We start from the raw sequence: 20,612 nt of genomic DNA on the forward strand, positions 1-20,612 counted from the left end.
AGGGAGTGAATGCTTTTAGAAAAACGGTGTCACTAGGCTTATGCAACTCAGGGTTGCCACAAATCTTCAATTTGTTAAAAAAAAAAAAAAATGCAGTGTCTGCGAGGGCACTAAGGTGATGTATAATGACATGAAGTGTGCCTGGGTCTGTTTATGTCTGTAACATCAGATTCTGAGAGACTTTTAAACTTGTAGTTCGTGCTAAGACTTAGTTTATTAGTTTCCTCAAGCAAAATAAGTTTCAAAAATTCAACAGCTAAAATAATAATGTTTTAAAACAATGCACCTGTTAAACCAGGAACTAAGAGAATACCGTCACGCATCCTAAAACCAAAAATCTAATGGGCAAACGTGACCCGCTCTGTGCCAAGACCTTTGGCAAGTCACCTGGTCCTCAGCTCCCCTCTGTCATATCGTTATCGTCATCTCCATTTTACAGATGAATCGACCCTCACATTGTGTAGTTTGTCCTGTGTCCTCCAGGTAGGGACGTGCTGCGACCTTCTCTCACCATGTCGCGTCTCCTTTCGACGTTAAAGAGTCTGCGATGGACAGTAAGATGTCATTGAACTTAGAAAAGGCCCAGGATCTTATTAAAATACAGATTTAGCTTGGGTAGGTGTGGGCAGGGCCTGTAATCGTGCATTTCTAACCAGCTGCCAAGGGCCCCTCAGTCCACGGACTGACCTTCGCAATGTCTTAAGGCATTACTTTCCTCTGTTTTCTCACCTCTTTTACCTACGTCTCTCTGTCTTGGCCTTCTTGCCTTCGTTACTCCCTTTCCCGGACCTGTAAAAATTTTCCTAACACAGATGACCCAGAAGCCTGAACCAATGTTTTAGTGATTCTCAAAAGGATGTACAGAAATAAACCCACTCAGAAAATAGATAATTAACGAGGCATTCCCCTGTGCACTGGGCGAAAAGGAAGAACGATTTCCTTCAAAACTATTGCATAGTTTAGGAGTTTCTGTTTGTTTGTTTAAATTGCTACTTAATCACAGTCCCAGCCTCAGCTGTCTGAAAGCTTCATGTCTATTGATCTGTGTCAGATCATCCAGACTTCATTGAGCTCTTCGGTGTTGTGTGGGGACTTCACATTAGTTTTAAAGCACAAGAAAGCTGGGAGTGGGGGGGATAGGGAGGGAGGGAGGAAGCAGAGAGGGAGGAAGGAATCAAACCCACTAGAGAAAATTGCATCTGATTTCTTCTTCTTCCTCATGCTCTGTGAGGCGGAGCAGATCCCCAGTGGTCTCCGGCACCCCCAGTGCACGAGCACTCCGTCTGTGCTGTGAACCTGCTGGAACACCTGCTGGAAGCCATGGTCACTGACCAGGACGGTGGGTCCCCTCTGCCACGGCAGTATTTCCTGGGGCCACCTCAGGCCCTAGCCGTGACTTCACAGCTGCTATTTCTGTCTCATTCCAGTGAGATGTGTCCATGCGTTTATTGGTAAACAAACCTCAGGAAGAGATGCTGATGGGCATGCTTTTGAGAGCAACCAAAAAGACGTTATTAGTATTTATCAAAAGTTAAGATCTGAGATTGGAATTGTGTGCACACTACAGTTCTTGCCTATGTAGGAATATCTCTTTTAATATAAATTGATTAAGATAATTATTTGAAAAACATCACACTTTTTATACGACTGTAATGCCTTTAGCCCATTACACATTCATTTGTTTTCCGATCCCCTCACACTGCCAGGTGCCCGGGGTGTTTCATGCGAGCTGATCCATAGAAGACGGTGCCCTGGGAGATGTCGGCGCCACCCAGCTGCCTGTGTAGGGAGGACCCCGTGCCCAGGCTGTGGGTCCGTTCCGCACCTACCGAGAGTCTCCCACTGCTCCTCACATGTCCTCCCTGCACCCTCACCCCCACCGCCTGTCCTTCCTCGTCTCTCAAGCCAGCCTAGCAACTTGCAGACCAGAACTGGCAACCTCACTTCCTACCAAGGCCAGGCAGATCGTAGAGACGGCCGGGCAGGTCGTAGAAACGAGCAAGGGGACTGGGCTTACGGGAAGGTGGGAAGTGCTGGAGCCTGAGGGGAATTTGAGAGCTCAGGAGGCCTCATCTAAGGAACGCAGCTGCCAGTGTGTCATATCTTCCAGCATTTCAAGGGGAGCTGGGTTGTTGAGAGAGAAGATCCTAAGAGATCTTATGACAAGGAAAAAAAGGGTTTTTCTTTTGTGTGTGTGTGTATACATATATATGTGTGTATATGTATATCCTGTGTGTGTGTGTGTATACACATATACAGGACGATGGATGGGTTTTCACAAAACACTACAGTAATCTTCATGATATAGGTAAGTCAAGTCATGCTTTACAGCTTAAACTTACACAGTGCTGTATGTCAATTATATCTCAATAAAATGGGAGGAAAAAAGCTGGTAATTTTTTTTGGGGGGGTCTTTTGTCCTTTTAGGGCCACACCCACAGCATATGGAGGTTCCCAGGCTAGGGATCTAATCGGAGCTGTTGCTGCGGGCCTAACCCACAGCCCCAGCAACGCAGGATCCGAGCCACATCAGTGACCTACACCACAGCTCACAGAAGGCCGGATCCTTAACCCACTGAGCGAGGCCAGGGATCAAACCCGCAACCTCATGGTTCCTAGTAGGATTCGTTTCTGCTGTACCACAATGGGAACGTGGTAAAACTTCCCATGGTAAAACTTAATTGTGTAACATTTTTGAATTTGGGAATATTGGCATATATTATGTAAGCCAGTACAAAAACTTGGCTATTGGTTTATAACCTCGATATAGAAGATCGGACAGAGTGAGCTCATGTTCCCTTCAGGTGTTCTAATTTTATGACATTTATATTTACAAGAAGTTGCAGAGGTCTGTGCTTTTCTTGTTTGAACGTAGTCTTTTGTTCCCCCATTCTCAAGTAGTCATTTTATTTTGTGTCATGATAAAGCATCATGATATATAAAGTGCTTTCATAATTTTTGTCTCTTTTAATGTACCTCAACCATTTAAAATTCAAGTTTGGGTGACCTTTGTATGTTTATGTCACACACAATCTGCAAACTCTTATGAAAGGATCGGCTTATTAATATTCTCAGACTCTGTCTTTTTTTCATTGATTCAGTAATTGCCTTTGTTTGGTTGACACTCCGCTTCCAGTCCTTTGCAGTTTTGTGAGTTTCCTCTCGTGGTGCATTACATAACAGAACACCACATTCTCAAAGTAATCATTCAGTGAACCCATTCATTGTCGCTGCTCCCATTTTTCCTGTTAATAGCATATTTGTATATTTCAGAGGACTCCTTATCTTTTGGGCCAAAACTGATTGTGTGGATACGTGTGCGTTTTCTTTAGTAGTTAATTTTGTAATTACCCTCAGTAGTACAATAACCTCCCTCCCAACCCTGAAAAATCCTCATTATAGGGGAAAAGGGGAGAAAGCAAATGTCTGTGTATTTGCAGTGAAACCGTGAGAGATTTTTCTCTATTATCTGTTTTATATCTTTTTAAAATCATTTATGTAACTTTTATAATAAGGTAAAAATATTTCGAAGTCATGTTCTCTTTTTATTCCTAAGCTCATTACACCTTCTCCTTGATCTTATAAAATATTATAAAAATGGAATAATTTTCCTTCTCATTCTGGTTTCTTATATTATAGAAGTAATAGTTGGTTGTTTTTTACCCAACTATTTGTCTTGAAAAATTTCAAACCCACAAAAAAGTTGTAAAGATAGAAAAATCAAGGAATATTTTTTCCCTTGCGTCACCAATCGTTAGCATTTTATCACAGTTCTTGCATTCTCTCTGATTTTCTCTCTCCCCCTTTGTGTGTGTGTGTGTGTGCCAGATCATAAGAGTGACTATAAACTTTAAAAACTCAAAATTGAACTATTTTGCAGCTAAAAACTTCAGGAGATAATGTTTAGTCGATGTCCTGAATGAGTTCCTACAGAGCTGCCTTTTATTTTTGTGCAGTCTAAGTGAGCCCAAATAGTCACAACATATAGTCCAGCTCATCTAGAACAGGGTCCTTCTAGAACACAGTATTTCTGTCTTAGGAATGAGTTGTCATGATTTTATTATATATTTGAACTATCAGCCAGAAGTTAGAGCAGTTTTCTCAAAAATGCCCAAAGTTATCAACTGCACAAGTTCTAAAGTAAAAGGAATCTAATTCAGTTTAATGGCTCGGAAAGTGTTATAATAATCACCTCTGTGTACCACATCAGTACCTGCATAATTTAAATCTTCTGCGATGGCGTTCTGGAAGTTACCCCCCTCTGGGTCAGTAGCATTGCTCAGTCATTGACAAGGCAGTAAGGTCGGCCAAGTTCAGGACTGGCTTTTACTGTGAACAAGTCAGTAAACCTCTCTCTGGTTCTTTCCTCATGTACAAACTGGAGATGAGAACAGAGTACACGGAAAACATCGTAATGATGAAGTGATGTGATTCATGGCATGTAGTAAGTTATTAACAGTTTTCCTTCTTTCACCACATGCAGGTTATTATTTCATACTTATTATTAACAGCTTTCCTCCCTTCATCGTATTATCTCGTAGGTATTAACCATTTTCATTCTTTCACCGTATGCAGGATATTATTTCATAGTTAGTAGGAACAGTTTTCATTATTTTACCGTATGAGGTCCTGCCTTATTTTTGTAACTCCCATCTAGTCTTTATGACTCCAGCTTCTTCTTGTCCTGGCTCATTCTTGGCATTTGGGTGAGAGGGTCGGAATATCAGCGTCTTATTTATGTGAAGTTGGTTTGGAATCAAAGTGAAACATGTGCTTTAATCTTCTTTTCTCCTGAATTCTACTTAGTCTGACCACGGCAGGCCTCACCCGGAGGGCCTGGGGCTGCCCCGGCCTGCACCCCTGTCTAAGCACTAATGTGATTGTGCCGCTCACTGCCCAGATGCCCTCCTTCATCGCCATCCACACAAAGCAAGACCAGTGTCCTCAGTAATCATGGTTGGCACTAATTCAGGTTCTTAGTTATGTGCCAGATAATGTACCGTGTGCTTTATTTCATTTTAGATATGGCAATCTCAACCACTCCATGAATAAGGGGTTGTTATCCATCTCCAGTTTATAGATAAGAAACTTCGGCTTAGAATCACGAAGTGATTCCTTGGTCCACGCAGCGCCATCTGGACATGGTCAGTCTGGGAAGTGAATCCGGGCTGAGGACTTCAAGCCCTGTGCTTTTCAAAGTGTGCGGCTGCACAACCGTTGCAGCCCGTGGACCAGCTTCTGGTTATCCAGGTCAGGAGACCTGGCCTCCCTCCACTCTCCTCTGATTCACCTCCAACACCTGTGCTTTCACCACTCCCGGACGTGCCTTTGGCATCTTTGACTTCTTTTTCCCTTGCCGTTCTCTTTATCTAGATTATATTTTCACACTTGTCCTTTTATGTGCCTCCCATCTGTCCTTTATGGTCCTGTTCAGAGGCCACGTCCTTGATGCTACCCACTCTTCCTCTAAAACAGTTGTTCAACTGTATACTGTGTTAGTTGGAGAAGAGTCACTTGTGAGGTTTTTCTGTTCCCTTGCACTGTTCTCTGAAGCCCCAGATCATATAACTTTTCATCCCTGATCATCAAGTGCAAACTGTTATTTTGATGATACTGAAATACAACAATGATGATTATTCAGATGATGGTTACTGTTTATTAAGTCCTTTCTCTGTGCTGCCCGCAGTGCTGGCTGCTTTATATACCTTATCTTGGTTCCACAGCCTCCAGGAGACACACTTTCAGGAACTTTCCTTACTTAACTATAAAATGGGAATGATGATTTTTATTGAACATTATTAGGAAAGGGTGGGCCCAGGTTTCACAGGTCCATCAAATTCCAAAATAGTACTCTTTCCACTACACAATGCTGTCTGATTTCTTTGCACGTAGTAAATGTCTAGGAAGTATTTATGGCATTCTGCTTCTTTTGCACCTGTTTTGCCATTTCTGATACATATTAGGGACACTCATCACTCATGAGTAAACCTAACAGACGTCTTTGTAAATGTAGGAAATACTTAAGCCAATTATCCACAGCATTTTGTAATACATTTTATTCATAAATACAAATAACAAACTTTGTTTTTAAATTTAAATTGCTGTGAAATTGTATTGGCCAGTATATTATAGAATGTACCCCGAGAGAAATACTCAGTGATATTACAGAGTCTTGTTCTTCTTGGAAGTTTGAAACAGTTTTCTATGGTCTTGTTATTTCATGGGATTTGGAATTGGGCGTAGGTGATTTATTGTTGGAAGTCTCATAAGAATCTGGTTATTAAAAAAAAAAAAACCTGTATAATTCAGTGCTTTAGCATGGATCTCTAGGGCCTTGTGAGAGTGAGGCTTCTATATGGGCGACCTCTTAACAGTCATCCATAGTAATTCATGGATGTCATCATCAAAGAAGTCCATTTGGGATTACAAGCAAAGGGATTCTAGTACTGGATAGAAAGTTGTACAAATGTCCCCTTCTCTGAATCCTTTTGGACTTCCCAGTTCTTTAATTAACCACACCGTCATAGTTTATCTTTAGGGTAGTATAAAATGTGACCCTTTATTGAAATTCTATCACAGAAAAACAGTAGAAGGAACACGGACTTTGGGATCAGACTGCACTCATATGGGTATTTGTGGGCATATTATATCACTTCCATGAAGCCTGTTTCCTCATGTAGGAAATTGAATTTGCAGGTACAGCATGGCGACTCTAGGTAATGATACTGTAGTATATATTTGAAAGTTAGTGAGTTGATCTTAAGAGTTCTCATCTCCAGAAAGAAAAAACTGTAACTATATCAAGGGATGGATGTTAACTTATTGTTGTAATTATTTGGCAAACATGTATGAAATCATTATGCTATACACTTTGATACAGTGTTATATGTCAGTCATATCACAGTAATTACAAGTGGAAACCTGTAAAATAAAATGGCATAATATTTACTCTGCATAGTTATTGTCAACTAGTAATAGCTTATATAAAATGGTTAGAATGATGCCTGGCTCTATGAGTATCATTAGTAGAAGTTAGCCCTTCTTTTTGTTTTTCCTTTGAATTCAAGTTTATTAACTAGGTGATGAAATAAGCCATCCATGAAAATTGTATCCCAAGATTCATTTTGTTGGCCAAGACTAAAATAACAATCAAAGATTTTTCCAAATGCCTACCTGGTCATCCAAATCTCTAGCACCCTTCTCTGGGAACTGTCATCAGTAGGAACAGTTATCACTCTGAAAGCAGTGCTCTAAATTAAAAACAGTTTGATTTGCAACTCTTTAACTTTTCCCGTTATGCTAATTGTCAATTCATTGCAACAAAAAGAGAGTTTAAGCCCTGGGAACTAGATGGTCACTGGGCATACATCTTCACAGAATTTTGGAAAAAGCCATAGTTCTTAATGAACTTTGCTTAATAGATAGAGTAGCTGAGACTATATCAATAATGATTATTTTTATCTGCTTTACATAACTCATTTTAATGTGATGCTGTTTAAAAATCACATATATTTTACATTTTTAGATACTTATTATGGGTTGCTTTAAGGTATTTAAAACCTACATTTTCCCTCTCAGTAGGAAAAAAGGAGAGTCATCCAGCAAACAAGCTTTTAGGTCGATCACCACACTTAATTACTGGAATGAGGCTAAGTCTTTTTTTTTTTTTTTTTTTAATCTAACCTTGATTTTGCAGAGAAGAGCTGGTTTCCTCCGAGGACCTGCTGGAGTGGCTGCGGCCCTTCTGTGCTGACGACTCCTGGCCTGTGAGGCCCCGCATCCAGGTGCTGCAGATTCTGGGACAGTCGTTCCATCTGACGGAGGAGGATGGCAAGCTCCTTGTGTTCTTTAGAACAGAGGCCATTGTCAAAGCCACTTGGCCCCACAGACAGGTAAGGGAGCATCTGCCTGGTCAGTTCGTGATTACTGGAAACTCCCTGCAAGTGAATAATCAGCTTGCTAATGCAAACTTCCCAGAATGTCACCAGTTCAGCTATGTAGTAGTTCAGTACGTGCAACAAAATTTGTTCATTTTTCTGTATGTTTGACTGTACACAGTAGATGATGCCTCACTCATCTAACCTGTCTGAATCACTTTTCTCTTTGTAGGGTGTAGTCAGGATTTCTCACCCTATCAGTTAATTATGGCAGCTCACCCTTTCCGCGGAGAAAGGCCTCTCTAAGTGCAAATGCAGGGTGCAGTTTAGCGAAGTAGTTTCTTTCATGCTCTGCCCAGGCACTCACATGTCCTCTCTTCTCTTATGTACATAGACAGGAAGAGGCAGACTCCCAAGAGCATGGTTTCCCTCAGTCTGTCCCCACTCTGGGCTCTCCCCCGACCATATCAAACTTAATGGGACCTTGACTTCCGTACATTTGAGCTCTCATCATCATCATCGTTGTTGTGGTTGTTGCTATTGTCTTCCCAACACTGTGAAAACTCAGAAGCCCTGGATGTTATACTTAGCATTTTTCAAATCCCACTAAGTACGCTGTGCAGGCATTCCAAGCTTATTTATTTATTTATTTATTATTATTATTTTTTTGGTCTTTTGTTGTTGTTGCTATTTCTTGGGCCGCTCCCGCAGCATATGGAGGTTCCCAGGCTAGGGGTCGAATCGGAGCTGTAGCCACCGGCCTACGCCAGAGCCACAGCAACACGGGATCCGAGCCGCGTCTGCAACCTACACCACAGCTCACGGCAACGCCGGATCGTTAACCCACTGAGCAAGGGCAGGGACCGAACCCGCAACCTCACGGTTCTTAGTCGGATTCGTTAACCACTGCGCCACGACGGGAACTCCGCATTCCAAGCTTAAATGCATGTTGATTGAGTAAATCGAAATGCTAATTTCTAAATCAAAGCAATACGATGGCTGTTGAAGTTTGGCTTAGATGCTAAACTGATGCATCCTGAAGATGAAGGATCTGAGAGTCAGGAGCCTTAATCAAGTGCTTTAGCTTGCCAAGTAGACTAAAGGCCAGTAAAAGTTAGACAAGAAGACTTCCTAGGTAACTTAATCTGCAGGTTTCCTGGAAGTCTGACTCCAAATCAATTTACCTTCTCACTTTAAAGCCTTGCTTTATAATTTATATTTGTATCCTTATTACTTCATTTAAAGAACAACGAACTTTTTTTTAAAAAGAGCCAAATACTTAGAATAACTTGAGACTCATCTCAGAGCATCTTCAGAATTACCTCGTATATTCTATTTCCCTCTGTGGGAGAAATAAGTAAATACTATTACCTATTCTTCAAAATTACAAAATTTGAGGTTTAAAAAGATGGACTTACCAGAGATTCTCTAATCTTGCCAAATTGTTGAAGTTAGTATTAAAACACTAATATCTGAGTAATACTTTCTCTGAAGCATCATGACCTTATCAGATTCTCTAGTCTCAACATTTTGCTTTGAATTGCATCAAGAGACCACGCACAGCCTCTTTAAGAGCCGTCTCCGAGCACAAATGCCATGGGCTGTGGCATATCCCCCAGGTCCCTGGCATACTAGATGCCAAAGTATGCTTGTTTTCAGCACGCAGGAAGGCTCACGCAGCATCCTTGAGGTGAGCTGTCAACTAGGTCACGTTGTTTTTGTCATGAGAACCTTAGGTTCTGACTCATCCTCAAGCAAAGGAACATTCTTACTTGTATGTACTTTTCTGACAGAACCTCCATTTTCCAAGTTCTCCACATGCTCAATTCCATCTTCCCTGATGGCTGGAGCCTGGCAGGATGATGAGGCCGGATGCTCTTGTTGGAGCCTCGCTTCACGTCATGTTAGATCTTTATACCAAAGATATTACAGAACAACATGGAAACTGGGGTGAGGGGAAAATATCCATCTCATGTGTCATGTTGAAGTGTTACAGCCTATACTTTGCTATCTGAGTCTAAACACTTCAGAAATAATATAAGTATAACCACTATTTTTTCTTTTAAGCTTTTCTCAGTGTTTCGATTATTCAGACAAGTTGAAGCTATTATATGATTTCAATGATGTCTCAATATTGCTGAGATTTTAATTTCATCTTACTGCAACTTTCTCCAGAAATAGGATTTACGGGGGCTCAGCCTTTGTTAACTCTTTTTCCTTGCACTCTTCATCTAAACCGACTTGACCTGAATTTCACTGAACATGAACCTTTGCTCTCATCTGCGAAGTGCACTTGCTGCTCCTCACGTAATCAGTTTCCTCCGGTGGTGTGAACTTTTACAGGCCCTCAAAAAGCATTGCTCCTGGAGTTCCCGTCGTGGCTCAGTGGTTAACAAATCCGACTAGGAACCATGAGGTTGTGGGTTCAATCCCTGGCCTTGCTCAGTGGGTTAAGGATCTGGTGTTGCCATGAGCTGTGGTGTAGGTTGCAGACGCGGCTTAGATCTGGCGTTGCTGTGGCTCTGGTGTAGGCCGGCGGCCACAGCTCCAATTAGACCCCTAGCTTGAAAATCTCCATATGCCGTGGATGCGGCCCTAGAAAAGACAAAAAGACAGAAAAAAAAAAAAAAAAACTCTCCTGATTTCTCTTGACTTTAGTAAAATCATCTCATGTCTCCTTTGCTTTTTAAATTTTCTACCTCCTCTTACTTTCCCCTTGTTTACAAGCAGTTTCCCAGTTTACAGAAGCTAATGATCCGAGTTTCTCGAAGTCCTTGGTAGTGGAAGTAAGAAAACTACCATACCATACTTTAATTCATTCTGAGTTTATATGTGGTGTGAGAAAATACTCCAGTTTCTTTCTCCTACTTGCGGCTGGTAAGGATGTGGAGTAAAGAGAACCCTTGTACATTGTTGGTGGGAATGTAAATTGGTGCAGCCACTGTGGAAAACTGTATGGGAGTTCCTCAAAAAACTGAAAATAGAACTATCACACTGTCCAGTTCTACTCTTGAGCATATACCCGAAGGGAATGAAAACACTGCTTTGCAAAGATAAATGCACCCCAGCGTTCATAGCAGCAGTATTTACGATAGCCAGGGTATGGAAACAACTCGTGTCCATCAGTAGTTGAATGGATAAAGAAGATGTTATAAGTAGATGTGTGTGTATATCTGTATGTGTATATATACCTAATGGCACATTACTAGGCCATGAAAAAGAATGAAGTCTTGCCCTTTGTGACATCATGGGTGAGCCTCGAGGGCATTATGCTTAGTGAAATTAGTCAGAAAAAGATACTGTATGTTTTTACTTTTGTGTGGAATATAAAAAATGAAACAAAATTGAATATTACAAAACAGAAACAGACTCATAGGTACAGAGAGCAAACTCCTGGTTACCAGAGGGGGAGAGTGTGAGTGGAAGGGCCAGAAACGTGGAGGAGATGAACAGGTCCACACTGTTAGGTCCAGGTGAACAAGGATGTCACGCACAGTGCAAGGAACGTAGCCAGTGTTATTATAATAACTTTAGATGAAGTATAATCTATAAAAATACTGCATTACTGTGTCATATACTTCAAACTAATATGATATGGCAAGTCAACTGTATTTTAATTTTAAAAAAACTATCATAGTGGCTTAATCATGTTATTTGTCTGTAGATTTCTCCAAACTGAATTAAATCACCAAGTGTCTCTTCCTCCCCCTTTAAAGGTTAAGTATTCTGTCAGCCTGGCAGTGCTTATTCAAATTTATTTTGGAGGGCAAGCAAATTTGTTGGGGGCACTCTGTCTTATAATTGCAAATAGCTATTTGCTACCTGGAAAATGAATGCCAAAAAAAAAAATGTAGCATCAGAATGGAAACAGCAGCAACTTCTGGAATGCTACAGAAATATGCCCATAGCTTAAATTCGAGGAGGTCTCCATTACTGTTTCTGAAACCCTGTGTTGTCTGTCACCGGAGCAGTAGAAAGATCAAGGCACTAGTGGACAGGTCGTGTGCGTGTGTCTCCACCCTCCCTCCACCATTGTTTATCATCTTCCAGAAGATTCTTTTTGTTGTTGTTGTTGTTATAGCTGGTTTACAGTGTTCTGTCAGTTTTCTACTGTACAGCATGGTGACCCAGTTACACATACATGTACACATTCTTTTTTCTCACAGTATAATTCTCCATCCTAAGTGACTAGATAGTTCCCAGTGCTACACAGCAGCGTCTCATTGCCTATCCATTCCAAAGGCAATAGTCTGCATCTGTTAACCTCAAGTTCCCAATCCATCCCACCCCCTCCCCTTCGGCAACCACAATTCTGTTCTCCAAGTCCATGATTTTCTTTGCTGGGGAAAGGTTCATTTGTGCCTTGTATTAGATTCCAGATATAAGTGATATCATATGGTATTTGTCTTTCTCTTTCTGACTGACTCACTCAGAATGAGAGTCTCTAGTTCCATCCGTGTTGCTGCAAATGACATTATTTTACTCTTTTTCTATGGCTGAGTAGTAGTCCATTGTGTATATATACTACATCTTCCTAATCCAGTCATCTGTCAATGGACATTTAGGTTGTTTCCATGTCTTGGCTATGGTGAATAGTGCTGCAATGAACATGCGGGTGCATGTGTCTTTTTCAAGCAAAGTTTTGTCCGGATATATGCCCTAGAGTAGGATTGCTGGGTCATATGGTAGTTCTATGTGTAGTTTTCTAAGGTATCTCTACTGTTTTCCATAGTGGTTGTACCAGCTAACATTCTCACCAACAGTGCAGGAGGGTTCCCGTTTCTCCACACCCCCTCCAGCACTTGTTATTTGTGGACTTATTAATGATGGCCATTCTGACTGGTGTCAGGTGGTATCTCATGATAGTTTTGATGTGCTTTTCTCTAATAATCAGTGATGTTGAGCATTTTTTCATGTGCTTGTTGGCCATCTGTATGTCTTCTTTGGAGAAATGTCTATTCAGGTCTTTTGCCCATTTTTCAATTGGGTTGTTGGGTTTTTTGCTGTTGAGTTGTATGAGTTGTTTGTATCTTCTAGAGATTATGCCCTTGTCAGCTGCATCATTTGAAACTATTTTCTCCCATTCTGTAAGTTGTCTTTTTGTTTTCTTTTTGGTTTCCTTTGCTGAGCAAAAGCTTGTCAGTTTGAATAGGTCCCATTGGTTTATTTTTTCTTTTATTTCTGTTGAAAATTCTTAAACTGTGAGCCTTGGCTACTCGTGTGCAAAATGGAGCCTTGAGCCAGAGGAGACAGCGAATGGTTTGCTCATTTCTGTCATTTCCTTCACACACGTTTCAACTGTTGTCTTCACCTCCATGTCCTGAAAACCTAGAAAACCCCAAAATGTTGATTGCACAAGGGTCTCATTTTCTTAATTACTCCCTAGCTCCTTCTCCTTTCTCAAAAGTAATATTAAGGATATAGACAGATTCTTACAGGGTAAAGATAATAGATAATGACATTGCAGTGTTCAATTACCAGAAAATGTGGGACCGCTACCTTCACTGTGGCTGGTAATCCTCTTAGGCAGACTTTGCATACATCAAAGTGGGACTTAATATTTAATTATCCTCGAGGTGCCCAAAATAGTGGCCCCACAAATCAATGTGTTGCTGGGAAACCAGCCAGCTCCTGCAAAATTAAACACAGAGTCTGTGGCGCCTGCTACCTCAATGGTTCTCACAGAGACAGCGATTTCTAGTTTTCTAATGATTAGTTAACAGAATTAAAAATTCAGAGGCCCTCATTTTTCAACAGCTTGAGAGGCCTTCATTTCCATTCCAAAAATATGCCCCAGCTTGAAGGGCCTCTGGAAGGCAGAGGAAGGAGAGAGAGGAACGTGGGGAGGTGGGGAGGGGGGGGCATGAATGTATTGTGTTAATTGCCTCGGTACAATTTATCTAAGTTTTCAGGTTTTGTAATTTTCTAGTTAACTGGTGCATGAAAAATATGGGTCAAAATACTAATGTTTCCTTAAAAAATCCCCTACCCCATGATCTCAATTTTTTTTCCTGTTTTTACATAAAAAAGAACATGTGGCTTAGAGTTTCATTTTGCCCTGCAAAATTTCAGTCTGTCTGAATTCATGGTTGTAAGTCATCAAAAAAAAGAATTAGCTAAAGACAGCTTCTAACCGAATTACAAATTCATACATTTTGCCTGCTTTGAAACATCATCAGCCCTTCTGGTCAGAGGCCAGTTTGGCTTCACTTGCCAGAACACCAAAAAAATATGTACTTCTTTGTCAGAGAACAATGGAAAAAGTTGTGTGCAAAGTTATATTTAGTTGCTTACAAAAGATTTACTGGTATCTTAAATGTCTTCAAAGCAATGAGTCAGCTATAAATTATTTTCTTAATATAGGATAGTATTTGATGTTAAAAACGTGTTCAGGAGTCACCGTTCTGGCTCAGTGGGTTAAGAGTCTGACATAGCGTCCATGAGGATGTGGGTTCAACCCCTGGCCTCACTCAGTGGATTAAGGATCCTGCGTTGCCACAAGCTGTGGTGTAGGTCACAGATGTGGCTCAAATTCGATGTGGCTGTGGCTGTGGCATAGGCCTCAGTTGAAGCTCCAATTCAACTCCTAACCTGGGAACTTCCTTATACCACAGTTGTGGCCATAAAAAGAGAAAAAAAAAAATGTTCACACGCATATATTGCCTAATAGCCATGAAATCACAAATTCCTAGAACTAGAAGACACTTTGAAAAGCATCCCTATTCAGTAGTCACATTTTATAGAAAAAGATATAGATGTCTAAAAAGAGAAGTTATTTCTTCAGATTTTAACTTAAATGTCACTATTTCTAAAATGACTCCCGCCACCCAGTCACAGCCTATTTTATGGGCATTTTTATTCTCTTCTAGTCACTTACCACTCACTATATGCTGACTTCTTCCTACCTGTCTCTCTCTCTGTTTATTATGTTATGTCTTTCTTCTTCCATTAGAATATAAATTCCACAAGAACAAGGATCTTACAGACACTCAGTAAATATTTGTTGAATAAATGAATATTAAATCCTAAAAAAACATGTCCAGGGTCACCTTTAAAATGGCAAGGCCGGGACTCCTGACATTCAGTCCGATGTTCTTGCCATGAATGATGATTAGATCATGTTGCTGCCCCCTTATATGCAAAGAAAATGATTTGCTTGGAAGAATGGGAGTGTTTCCTCACAGTATAGCCTGGTGCTTTTAAGTGGATATTGTTTTGTATTAATTTGCAGTATTTTGCTGACAGTGATTTCTGACCAGCTAGTTGCTTCTCATATGGAAGCACACAAGTCACCAGCATGTCTGTCCAGATGTAAGCCGAAGATGGATGTGCCTTTTTTCCTAAGAGGATTCACGTTGAGCGAGCATCCATATTACTGGGTTCTGCAAGTATCTGGAGACCTTGAGCAGGGACCCCTTTATGCATAACGGTCTTTTCCTTAAAAGATTTCGTCCTCTTGTCACTGGCATCGTTGGGGGAAGGAGAGGGCACAGTGGTGGCATGCATCCTAAGTGTCCATCAGTGCATTTAATCTTTAGGAGATGCAAACTCTTGCATTTGGAGTGGATAAGCAATGAGATCCTGCTGTAAAGTCCAGGGAATGAAATGTAGTCACTTGTGATGGAACATGATGGAGGATGTGAGAAAAAGAAAATATATATATATGTGTATGGCTGGGTCACTTTGCTGTAAAGCAGAAATTGACAGAACATCGTCAGTCGAGTATAATAAAAATATTTTTTAAAACCCCCAAAAGTAGTCTCGCAGAGTAGTTACTATTCATGCGGTTTAGATGAATCACGTGACCTAGAAGATGCAGTGACATGACCTACCCAGCTTGTGAATGATACGACTGGAGTTCAGACCCATGGCTGTGTGGTTTGGAGGCCTGTGTTCTTCGCCTTGGCCAGGTCTCCTTCCTGTCTTTCAGGGGAACACTAAGCACGGATATGGGGCAGGGTTGGACTCCAGACAGCTTGCTCTGCTGACCTTTGCTCTCCCCACGTCACTTCCCGTGATTGAGTGGGATTAATGGTGAGAAATCAGGAGTTTGATTCAGAGAGCCGAGAGCCCTGCTTCTCCTTTTAGCTTTTTTAATCCCTCAATACATGGCATTGTGTCTCTTTAACTGCTGCTCAATTAAAACAGTCTGAAAAACGCCGCACCTGGTAACTGTCCTTTGAACAGAGCACTATGTGAACTATTCGCAAAGGGTTCTTCAAGCACAGGGTACAGGCCATTCACTGGGCTACACTCTTCAGAGGGGTGAGGGGGGAGTGGGGAGAGAAGGAGGAGAGAGGGAGAGGGGAGAGAGTGGGAGAGAGTGGGGGAGAGGAGGGGAGAGAGTGGGAGGGGGGGAGAGGGAGATGGGGAGAGGGAGGTGGGGGAGAGATTATGACATTGTAAATCAACTTCAATACAACTTGAAAAAATGAAAAAAAATCACCTGCTAATCTAAGTATTCATTGGTGATCATTACCTGAGATAATGGTCACTGGGGTTTCCCGATGGTATTTTTTAATCAGTTGTTCCCCTCTTTATACGTGAATTTATTTATTTGTTTACATCGGCGCAAGCTCAAGGATTCTCATTTTCTCTGGTTATAACCTCTGACTATCATCACTTTTATTTTTTGCTCAGACTATCTCAGATTTGGCCGCTGGGAGTTTCTTTCAAGTTTTCTCCTGCATCCTTTTGACTTGTGCCCGTCCCACCATTTTTTGAACCACGGATGTCTGAGCGTCCTCTTGTGCTTTCCCTGCCAGGCTCTGGATTCAGCCCTTGGCTTCAAGGGGCCTTGACTTTTTACATGAAGAGTAGTATTTAGGAGCCAGTACTTGGGTGCCAGGTGTCCTTGTCGATGTGGTGCTATTATAGCTTCTAGATCCTCTCGGGACAGAGCATGCACATGCTGCCTACGTCTCTTTTTATATAGATCTACACTTGCTTTGAAAACTGTGAGTTTGTAATGATACTTCCAGTTGCAATCCCGTTCATTCCAGTCTCTCTTTTCCTTATTTGTAAACTCCTTTCTCTGCCAGTGAGAACCTTAACTCATTATCCTCCAAGTAGTTGCTTATTTTACTTAATCCTAGAGCACACATAAAATATTTTTGGGAATTCCAACCAACTTTCTAGCTGGACTATTTGTGTAGAGCTCTTTTTGTCTTTGGCCTTAGAGTAATAGCACTCTTTTTTCCGCGATTACCTCTCTCTCTCTCTCTCTCTCTCTCTCTCTCTCTCTCTCTCTCTCTCTCACACACACACACCCCTTCAATGCATTAGCTGTATTCACTTAGAATACAAACGGGTTCATTTTATTTCTCTTTGTACAGTTTTCCCTGTTCTTATTTGCTTCAGTTATGGGTTTACCGTTGGAGTATGTGAAACATTTACATGCAATGTGACAGATCATCCTCTGGAGTCTGGTGTTTTTTCTTTTGTCACTTTTGATACTTTGAAGTGTAGACATTCTTGACCTCTAACTGTGCTGAGTGTATGCAGTTGTCTGTAGTTTTATTTTCTTCTCTCTTTGTTTTGGAAGATAGGTATGTGTCCTAGGTATAGCATGCGTAGGAGGCCACGTAATTCAGTGGCCACTACTTTCTTCTGCTGTGCAGAACTCTCTCTGGACGACTTCCAACTGAAATTAAAAAAAAAAAAAGATTCAAAATAAAAGCTCTGAATGTTACAGCAGAAATCAGTTTTCACTTAAGCGGAGAAGATGTTTCCTGTACTGTAGTTTTCATATATTTTAGGGCCAGCCGTCTCTGAACTGACCATTAGGCTTTGTATATATATTTATCGCTTATACCTCATAAGGAGGTGATCATGTTATTCCATTCAGCGCTTGAGCAGATAGGCTCAGAGAAGTTAAGAAATCTTTGCAATATCTCTGCTAAACTGAAGCAGAATGATGTGTAATAATGAACTGCCTGTACTGGTTGCCACTGTGGTAGCTCAGTGGTAATTCAGTGTTGGAGACCTGTGTAGGTGTGAGTGTCTATGTGTATGTTGTCCCGTGTTATGTTATATATTATATTCTCAAAGTAACCTGATAGGTTAGCTGCTATTACCTTATTTTTACATATGAAAACACTAAGACTCAGCTATTTATTTTTACATGGTCACAGAGCAATGAAGTGGCAGGGCCAGTATTCAGAGTCTGAACGGTACACTACAGTGAAAGCATTTCCAGCTCCATGAATTATTCTGTTAATACTTTTTTCACTTTTAACTAGAAAACAAAGTCTGGCCTTAAAAACGCCGCTTGTGTAGCAGTTCTTTAAGGTAAACACAGGTATTTACGAAGGCTCAGATGGCGTGACTGATTATTTGTCCTAGAGAAAAAAGGTGTAAGGCGAAATCATTTCTCTTTTTATTTTAACACAAAGTATTTCCCCATCATATGTCTCATTTTAAAATGTTTTCATTAAATGTCATATTTAACCATGTGAAAATACGTATTATGTATTGAAGTTACACTTGCGCATATAGGAATGATTTTGAAATATGCTTTATTGTGTCATTTCTGTCTTTAGAGATACAGTAAAATAAGTAGGATGATATAAAACATGGTTTGTAAGGACAGTTACCAACTTCTGTATGTTTCTGTGTTTATGCACACACACACCCCCACATACAACCCCAAACATCTGGAAACCCCTTAGGAACCTAATTCTTTCCTTGGGTTCCCCCCACCCCCATCCCAAGGGCGTGTTTGCTGTGCCCCAGGAGAGACTTTTTATGGCAACTGAGAACCCTTTAGTCTTGAACAGTTCGCAAATAGGCCCTCATTTTCCTGAAACATCTTAGGAGAGAAGCAGAGCTTAAACAGCTGTGCTCATCACCAGACCTATAGGCACAGGTAGGAAATAATTCAGTCTCTCATCTCTTTATTCCTTCTCAGGACACCTTCCTGTGTAGACGGTCTCCCCTCCGGATGGGCTGGGGAAGGTCATTGGAACCTTTAGGCTGTCTCAACAACACACTTTGTCTTTATTACAAGCAGCACAGGCTATAGCGCTTGTGAAATTCGCTCAGTAGCTGTATCTCTTCTTTAGTTCTCCACCAGAGAGATGGGATGCATCTGCTAGAGGAAAGCTATCCTACTTTTAATATTTAAACTTGAGTCCTATTTCTACAATTTTATATTTTCTATGTAATGAAACTTGTGCTCAAAAATGGGCATGCTCATAATTTATATTCTGTTTATATTTTCTTACAATAATAATGAATTACTGTAATTATCAGTAATAATACTGTTTATTGAGTACTTGCTGCGTGCAGACGCTGGTCTATACACTGCTTAGACTGGAGAGGTAGTCAGTCTGACAGTGTATGACTAAGCTGGCCCCACAGCTCATGACTTTTGTGTTTTGTAAAAACTTGACTTAGCTTCGCCAGAGATATTGGTCAGATCCAGTGGACACAACAGGCAGTGTTGGCCACCTGAAACCTTATAAAAAGAGTAGCTGTAATATACAGGGGTCTAGTACTCTAGAGGTCATTTCTGTCACCTTTTCATATTTCTGTATAGCTATTGAAGTAGGGATTTTTGTTTTGTATTTTGAAGCCCTGTGTACAGAGAGAGCTCAGTCTGACTTCGCTGGGTTGGTGGAAGGGGCTGCACGGTCCCTTGGCACCTATAAATCAGGTGTCATCATAGGAGCCTTGTAGAACCAGGCTAGCAGCTCATAAACTCACTTGGAAGACAGGAGTACGGTGATGAATGATGGTTCTGTCAGTAATAATCCTCTGCATGTTGATAACTTTTTTTTAATTCATCAAGTACTTTCAGATGCATTAGTATCTATTTCATATTCACAAATATAAAGATAAAATAAACTGCTGTCAATGTCTATAGGAAGGTGCAGATTTCAAGAGAGGTGCCTCAGCTTAAGAAGTCGTGTTCATTTCCAGCAGCCGCAGAGACATTTAAGGTTAAAGCTGTTCTCATCTGAGTGTAAGTGACTCAGTCCACTTTTTCAAGGACAGTGACTCTGCCTGATAAGGAGGCACAGCTACTTGACAAATTGACGTACAGCAAAGGCTAAAGTCACCCAATTCAGTGAGGAGAGAACATTACTTTCAGAGACACAAGGGAAAGAGACACTCGCCTGTTTGAGTTGCATTTGAATTTTGCCCTTTGAAATCCTGTGGTTTTTAGTTAGTGGTGTCAGGATGGAATTGTTACCAGCTCTACGATGCCTGTAAAAGAGTGGGCATTTTCACCCTTTGTCAGTGGGGAAGGGACAGAAGTGTTAAAAGAGGTGTACACACTTTCATTTTCACTGGGGAAAAGGACAGAATAAAACCAAATGTAGGAAAAAGGAGCAGTTGCTCTCAATTTTATGTTCTTGGATCTATGGAAGGCATTAAGGAATCATTCCAGATACTTTAATTATTGCACAAATGAATGAGATTTTTTAAAGAGATAAAAGTTAACCCGTGATTCTTTTATCCTAAGCAGCCATGTTTCATTGTGTTCTTTTTCTGCCCTTCCTAATCTACAGGCATATTTTTTTAAATTTTACTTTTTTATTTTTTTAGCGCTGCACCTGCGGCATATGGAAGTTCCCAGGTCAGGAGTCAAATGGGAGCTGCAGCTGCCAGCCTACTCCACAGCCCCACAGCAACGCGGGATCCAAGCGATATCTGCAACCTACACCACAGCTCATGGCAGTGCCAGACCCTTCACCCACTGAGTGAGGTCAGGGATTGAACCTGCGTCCT

At 41.0% G+C, this 20,612-nt stretch overlaps 1 protein-coding gene across 1 annotated transcript in view; it reads left to right on the plus strand.

The window, feature by feature from the left end:
* NBAS (NBAS subunit of NRZ tethering complex) overlaps positions 1-20,612 on the plus strand; it is a 360,775-nt gene that overhangs the window by 311,085 nt on the left and 29,078 nt on the right. The window contains exon 48 of the mRNA XM_047782615.1: positions 7,697-7,892. Coding sequence (XP_047638571.1) covers positions 7,697-7,892 — 196 coding nt within the window. The remainder of the gene's footprint in view (positions 1-7,696; positions 7,893-20,612) is intronic.

Source organism: Phacochoerus africanus, chromosome 5 (genome assembly GCF_016906955.1).
Source record: "Phacochoerus africanus isolate WHEZ1 chromosome 5, ROS_Pafr_v1, whole genome shotgun sequence".
Lineage (NCBI taxonomy): Eukaryota > Metazoa > Chordata > Mammalia > Artiodactyla > Suidae > Phacochoerus > Phacochoerus africanus.